The 7,441-nt window shown below is 42.4% G+C and overlaps 1 protein-coding gene across 5 annotated transcripts; it reads left to right on the forward strand.

Moving 5' to 3' along the window:
- The first annotated feature begins 1,520 nt into the window (after positions 1 to 1,520).
- Positions 1,521 to 6,852, forward strand: adcyap1a (adenylate cyclase activating polypeptide 1a). 5 transcript variants are annotated; one of them, XM_068709968.1, is made up of 7 exons: positions 1,521 to 1,802; positions 1,994 to 2,098; positions 2,595 to 2,729; positions 3,317 to 3,421; positions 4,171 to 4,305; positions 4,854 to 4,974; positions 6,359 to 6,843. In XM_068709968.1, exons 2-7 carry the CDS (start codon positions 2,001 to 2,003, stop codon positions 6,365 to 6,367), a joined length of 603 nt encoding a protein of 200 aa, XP_068566069.1. In that variant the 5' UTR covers positions 1,521 to 1,802; positions 1,994 to 2,000; the 3' UTR covers positions 6,368 to 6,843. The 5 variants fall into 5 exon arrangements, with proteins under 5 accessions (XP_068566069.1, XP_068566067.1, XP_068566070.1 ...); XM_068709966.1 differs by having other exon boundaries at positions 4,854 to 6,851; XM_068709967.1 differs by lacking the exon at positions 1,521 to 1,802 and adding an exon at positions 1,809 to 1,912 and having other exon boundaries at positions 4,854 to 6,851.
- Positions 6,853 to 7,441: the final 589 nt, after the last annotated feature.

Consider the following 7,441-nt stretch of genomic DNA (forward strand, 5'->3'; position numbering starts at 1 on the left):
TTTGGATTGACACATTTCAGATTCTCTGCAACATGGACAACAACGTGCTTATGAATCTCAGTCAGTCATGTGACAGAACCGAACAGCTGCACAAGAGGACAGCTGATAGTTAAACATATAAATATATTAATACGTCAGCTTCATGTCACCGTCCACTGAAAATCCTGCATTTCCAAATTTGGTGATTTGGAATGTGTTCTCGCATTATTGGTTCCTTCTTCTGAATCTAATTAAACCTTCCAATAACCCACTGGATCATCTGGAAAAGACATCACAAAGATTAAAACAAACCTGTTTTTGTTACAAAAAGAACCATTCATTAATTCAAATCCTTGGACCAGATGATTCAGGTTCAAACAATACTACAAGGTGGAGGAAGTTTTACTGTCCCGCTAACCTTCACTGTCTCCCTCTCTATAAATCAAAGGGCCTGTTCTGCCTTCTCGGTCCTGTGCCTGAGCATGCGGCTGATTGGCTGTGATAGTGTTTTTGGCGCTCTGAGTCACTTTGTTTGCTTCCCTTGTTAACGTATTATTCCCCGCAGTCTGATGGCCTGTCACAGTATGATAAGTACAATAACTGTTAATAATAATTGGATTAGAATCACTGACTGCACCTTTAAGTATCCTGTTGTGAGTCTGAACCCTGATCTTAAAGGGACAGTTAACCCCAAAATCAAAAATACATATTTATCTTATTATTTGTAGTTCTATTTATCAGTGGAACTTGTTTTAGTGTGAGTTTGCAGTAGAGATGTCTGCTTCTCTCCAGTATAATAAGACTAAATGATTCTGGGCTTATGGTCTCTCCACAGCAATGTCTCTTTCCAAAAATCATGACCCGGTTACTTGTAGTGAACATGCAGGCAAACTGTCCCTTTAATAGCATTAAAGAGGTGAATAATGTGGGAAATAAAGTAATAAACACATGCTGATGGATGAAGTCAGCCCTCAGAGACGCCGCGTAGTCAGAGAAACTTTCAGTCACATTTCAGCACCGGATAGTGTCACAAGACAATAGCTAATGTTGAATATTTAAATATGATATAAATATTAAAGTCTGACCTCTGACCTCAGCAGAGGTGGAGAGGTGAGACGTGGTGGGGAAATAGCTGATTGCTGATAAATGAAGTGAGATGATTCAGACATGAACTTTTTTGTGAAAAGAGAAGCTTAGTGTTATTTCAGCACCGGAGAGCTCCCTCTGGTCCCAACCAAGGCCTCACGTGATGCTGTTGGAGTGACGTCAAATGTTTGGCATTAACACCCTGTTTAATTGATTATGTTTGAATCCAGGCTCCATTTCTTTCTTTTTTATGACTTGGCTCGGGGTCTTTCATTGACGCGGAAGAACGATGCAGTGGTGGTGATGATGGTGGTGGTGGTGGTGGTGGTGGGGGGGGGGGGGGGGGGGGGGGGGGGGGGATGACGCAGCCACCCACCTCAAACCCCCACCCTCCCCCCACCCCAACCTACGTGACAAGTGAAAAAGGCATGTCTTTCGGATTCATGAATAAAAAACCAAGGGGAGTTAAGTTCACAGGACGCAGGGAAGTTCTCCGCAGACAAATGTTTGGCGCTCTCCATGACCGAGTGCACGTAGACATCCCCGAGAACTGAGCTGCTGCGGGCGCACTCGGAACAAACACAAGGAGACCGAAGAGGCGCTTCACTGAGGGACGAGGGGAAGAGGCGAGGAAGAGGAAGGGAGAGAGAGAGACAGAGAGAGAGAGAAAGAGAGACTGAGAGCGAGATCCTATCTCACTCTCCCAGTTGAGGTCTTCAGCTGATCGCTCACTACTGGTAAGCAGAGGCACTTCTCGGGTGCGTTTACGCAGCGTAAAGTAGCGACAACAGTCAGGTGTGGCTGTTTTTTTTTGTTGCTTTTAGAAACTCACAGGTGTGGTGTGAAAGTAAGCATCGAAGAATTCATCTCATGAGTTTGATTGTGCACCTGTTCACTCACTCACTGTGTGTTTTTTGTTCTTTTGCAGCAGGACAATGTCTAGTAAAGCGACTTTAGCCTTACTCATCTATGGAATCTTAATGCATTACAGCGTCTACTGCTCACCTGTGGGGCTTAGCTTTCCCAGTGTTAGGTACGTACACTCTTCACTTTCAAGTGTCTCTTTTCAGATGTCCATTACTATATTATTATTCGTTGGCTTGGCCAGGGGGACGTAGTCTGCCTATAACAGTTATGTCTGTGGCCATAATAGCCTTTTGGATTACTGGATAACAATCATCTGACAGCCGGTCCATTGGGCTGCTCACACGGCGGTCATGTCATTTAGGCTACTGAGGCAGTGAAGTAGTGTCTCAATGTGTCCTGCAGCCATTCATCGATACTTGTATCTGGTTAGATAATTAATAGAAAACATGTTTTGGTCGAAACAAAGCTTTAGAGGTCAGATTTTGCGTCTTTTTTTAAAATTGCACAACAATAAAATAAATGTTTTGTGAATGTAAACTGTGGCATTTCTGTTGGATAATTAGGATATTTTTTTTTTTTTAATTAAAAGACATAAAAAAAGTATCCAGACGACTTTATAAATCGGAGCTGCGCATTGTGAAACACGCGTCTCATCTTTTCAGACTCGACAGTGAGGTTTACGACGAGGATGGGAACTCGTTACCGTCCCTGGATTACGACAGAGACCAAATGGACGTGAGAAGCGCTCCGTCCGCCGCTGACGACGTCTTCACGTTGTATTACCCGCCGGAGAAAAGGTGACTATTACCCTCGTTTGGTCCGCCGGAGACATCCGTGTTGAACGTCCCATAGTCCGACTTCTGTCCACGTATCTTGTGCGTTTTTGTGTGAATCAGTGTAACGTATCGTCAACAAATGTTGTCAGTAACACAGTGACTGTTATTTATTATTTCAAGACATGCAATTCATCAAAAAAAAGAAAGAAAGAAAACGTCTTGTTAGTCTGTTTTCACTGAAGGGAGCTCAGTCGACTAAAAGCATGCTTTCTTTTAAAAATAATAAACATTTTAAAAATGCTAAATTAAATGAAATCTGGATAACAACGTGTTGAAAATCAGCTGCAAAACTTCTTAAAATGAGTCTTTAAAAATCTCGTTTTCTTAAAATATTCTGGGCAGATCAATTTAAAATAAAGACACAAGGGAAATAATGTAAAAGCTTCCTGTATTTATCACGAGAACATCTAGCACGAGGCCCAATATCACACCGTCATCGACGTGTTCAGACGGCTACTTTTTCCTTTTACAGTGCAGCTACTTGACATTGTTGCCTCTCTTGCGCTGGGTGTGTGGTGACTTTACTGTGTGGCTATCTATCATCCCAGAACGGAAAGGCATGCAGACGGCATGTTTAATAAAGCCTACAGGAAAGCGCTGGGTCAGTTATCAGCAAGGAAATATCTGCATTCTCTGATGGCAAAGCGTGTAGGGTAAGAACACCTTCTTGGTTGTCACCTCTTCTTTGTGTTACACTGTTTTCTGTTTTCTGTCTTCTGTGTTTCTGTTTCTGTGGACGGATCCTTTAATTGCTCATGATCCACGCTGTTATACGTGTGCTGTACGTATGTCTGTGTGGTCCCGTTATCTCCCAGCATGCAGCTCAGTCCTCTGCATCAGCCTCTTATTCATGCTATAAGAGCACAGACGGGGCGCTTGATTGATTTGGAGAGTGTGGTTTTTCTGAGCCCGCTGCTGTGTCGTAAAGGCGCAGAGGGAGGAGTGAACCCGCTCAGGTTTAAATTTATGTCATTATGAATAATGCATAGGATGAAGTCCCAGTGGTTCCCGAAGGAAGGGGGGGGGGGGGGGGGGGGCAATTACTGAATCCTTATGAGCAGGCCTATCACACCTTAATGCAGATTGTCCTGGAAGGGCTATAAATTAAACAAATAAATCACATTCAAATCATTTTGCAATGTTTTCATGCAAAATCTTTGACAGTGCTTGTAGAATCTACGTGTTGAAAATTAAGGACACAGATTGTGTCTCTGCACAGCTCTGCAGGCTGGCTTGTTTTGGACGAAACGTAAACGTGATTATCTATTCATTTCCCCTCTAAGATGACGACACAGAGATGATTTTTCACAGCACCACATGCTGTACATACAGGGAGGGGAGGGGTCATGTGAATGTGAACGCTTCAGTGTGATGATAGTGAACCCTCCTGTCTCTCACACAGCGGGGGGAAAACGCTGGACGACAGCTCCGAGCCTCTGTCCAAGCGACACTCAGACGGGATCTTCACGGACAGCTACAGCCGCTACCGAAAGCAAATGGCGGTCAAGAAATACCTGGCGGCGGTCCTTGGGAAAAGGTATAGACAGAGAATTAGAAACAAAGGACGCCGGCTGGCATATTTGTAGCATCCTCCCCCTCCCCTCCTGAAAAAAAAAAAACAAACAAAAAAAACAAAAAACTTAAGTGTGTGCAGCCCCACATGAAGTCATTTTGAGATCTGAACAATCAGTGGATCGCTTTTGTGTTCTTAAACATGTATTTATGTATGAAGTAAGCCATTAAAATGAATATTTTGATAATAATATTGTTTTTTATTTTGTACTTAAAGCACTTGAGGACTCACATATCTACTTTGTGGACCAATTTTTGTTCATTCTAACAAAAAAAAACCAAACAAAAAAATAGTCTCTATTTATGTATTCATTGATTTATTTTTTTTAGACCTATTTATTGAGGGGAGACACATGTTCACGTGACGATATGCTCCAAACAGCCCTGTCTTTTAAACGTTTAGTGAAGAGATATGATTGTGAGGAAAATAAATTGTTTAAAAGACAATCAATGCATTGAATGCTGCTTTTTGTAAAGTGACATTAAGAGTTTAGTTGTCTTTATTCACAACAGCCTTGAAGACATAGGTTTTCACCATATCCTACAAGACATAGACTTTGATGCCCTCCCGGACGGGGATGAGTTTGAGGCTTTTTTGGGAGACTGGCTGAAACAGTTCTCTCCCGAATTCCCGGTGAGTTTCAGGCTCTTTCCTGAGGCAGGGGCGTCTCATGCCCCTCCCTCCTCCTCTCACCTTTAACCCTCAAACACTCCACGCTTCTTCTGCCTCATCTGTGCTCCTGTCTCTCCAGAGACTCACACATTTTCAATCCCTCCTAACCTCCCGAAAATGTGGAGAGACTTTGCTCAGACCGATATGTTATGCATATCATTTCTGATTGATTTGTCCTCTTGACATCGTGATGATTCATTTAGTAGATCTGGGTTAGACCAGATGAGATTAAAACACTTTCAAAAAGCCAGTTATCCATTTCTTTAAATTTAAAAATAGGATTCTTGAAAAAAGAAAAATACCAAATCTGAGATGAGGACCAGAGTACTTTTGAGGTTCTTCTTCTGCAGTCTGTACAGAGTGAGCTCACACCTTTGACTCGTGTACATCTTGTGTTTCTATCGACTGGTTTCTGCTGAAGGTTTCCTCAAGTCTCTCTGCCCATATAATAAGTATCACTGACATCTAAAGCCCCATCCGGCACATTTAAAAGAAAAACAAGCATTAAAAACAGAAGAAATGATACTTGTTACATGGTGACTTATCCATGGATTTGTTCTTTAAGAGAGACACTCGAGGCAGATTGAACTCTCGTGTTTGAACCTTCTGGGTCTATTGTGCTTCCCTTTTCTGTCATGTGAACCAATGTAAAGAAAAACTACAGTAGATTGCATGATTAAAGTAATTGCACTAGCCACCGCATCTGTGCAGACGACTCCGACTAGATGGGTTTGCTTGCTTTCTGACTACTGCAAACTTACATTCCTGTCATTTCTGGATGTTGTTTTGTCTTCTGTTCTTACATTTCTACACAAACTGTATGTTGAACTTTGAAGAATTATCTGAATGTACTTTACTGCTGGCAAGAATCTCTCAGTCTCGATGTCATGCTTTATCTTTTAGGCTCTGTTGCGAACTGATTATTTTGTAACCAAGTGTTAAAACTGTGTATTAAGAAGTTGGGACTTAGACGTTTAAAGTGGTTTAAACGGCTGCCATAACTCACATAGTTAGATCTAAAGAAGAGGAAGGATGAGATGCAAGCACACGAGAAAAAAACACAGTGAAGAGAAGCAAATAAAGCAGCGGTGACCAGGAACATGCTGATGTTGAAAAGTTGAGGGATTAAAGTTGGTCAAATCTACAAGATAAGACTAAAAAACGGACCGTAGCCAAATCACACTCCGCCCGTCTGCACACTTCATACCATATTTGTGAGGGAGGAACACATATTTTGCAGAAAAACCGAGTTTCAAAACAGCAGGGTAAAAAAAAGAAAAAAAGAAAAGTTCTTCGATCTGTGTTTACTGTATCAATCTTTCTTCAATTTTGCATTCTCCTCTAGGCTTTGTGACGCAGGGAGCAGTTTTCGGCTGTGGTGCCTTGCATCGACTTTAAAAATCGCCATGAATCACAGATGGCTCTTTAGTGGCCCTACAATGCTGCACATCATCAGCTTACATTTCACCCTTCTGTTGTTGTCTTTGTGTCGCACAGACGATTGATAGGATCTCTAGAAGCCTCCGGCTTTAGACGCCAAGCGTTCCCCGCTTGCACCGCTTTCTTTTGCACTTTTGTTTTTAGAGCACTAGACGTAAACTTTGTGTGAAAACAAGAGGGAAGGATCAGTTCCCCGCTCTCCATGAAACATTATATGTATGATAATGAAAGCGCCAATAGCCTTACTAAAATGAAATCATCTTCAAAGATATATATATATATATTTACTGTGTAGAAAGTGAACATTAGATTACTACTTCAAATGGCGATCTGCAAGGGTCAAGTCAATAAATGTTTAAAAAAAAAAAAAAGTGTTGTAAGATTTGTATGAATAAATTTTTGTAAACAACAAAAATTCCGTCTAATCTTTGAAGCCGATATCACCATAAGAGGATGAAAGCAAGCAACAGAGAGCAGATTCATTATAGCGTTGTAATGGAGATGGACCCTCCCTCGACAGGTTGAACAAGCGTTACGTAAGAACGGAGAGATGAGAGGAATGAAGAGAAACATCCGCTGGTGGGCGGCAGCACTGAGGGAAGTATGAAAGTACACCTTCAGATAAGACAAAGCAGCACACTGCAGATTCAAAGCACACACCAACAGGGACGAAAACGACCAACTTCATGCTGAAATAACAGAAATAAGACAGAATCTCTCTCTTCGTCAACGAGGGTTTTGTAGCTGTGTGGACGGTCAATGACTACACGAGATAAATAAGAAACAAAGGATGAAGCTTGTGGTCCAGATCTCTGCCCCCCCCCCCCCCTTCGATGATGACTCAGAGGCCTTTTGGCGGAGGAATGGTGACACCAGTTGGCTGGGTGTCTGCCTCCCCTCGGGACAGCATGAGTAAGGAGACGTGGGAGGGATCACCCCGTCCGCTCCACACACTGCCTCGCTGCACTTTACACCTCCCCGGGACTTC

Source organism: Cebidichthys violaceus, unplaced genomic scaffold, assembly GCF_023349555.1.
Source record: "Cebidichthys violaceus isolate CVI_PGR_0920_01 unplaced genomic scaffold, fCebVio1.0.p SCAF_15, whole genome shotgun sequence".
Lineage (NCBI taxonomy): Eukaryota > Metazoa > Chordata > Actinopteri > Perciformes > Stichaeidae > Cebidichthys > Cebidichthys violaceus.

What these genes read in the sequence shown, in the direction of transcription:
- adcyap1a (XM_068709966.1), top strand. Translation starts at nt 2,001, where the DNA reads ATGTCTAGTAAAGCGACTTTAGCCTTACTCATCTATGGAATCTTAATG. An exon ending in CTTAGCTTTCCCAGTGTTAG is followed by an intron (nt 2,099 to 2,594) that starts GTACGTACACTC and finishes TCATCTTTTCAG; the next exon opens with ACTCGACAGTGAGGTTTACG. An exon ending in CTGATGGCAAAGCGTGTAGG is followed by an intron (nt 3,422 to 4,170) that starts GTAAGAACACCT and finishes TCTCTCACACAG; the next exon opens with CGGGGGGAAAACGCTGGACG.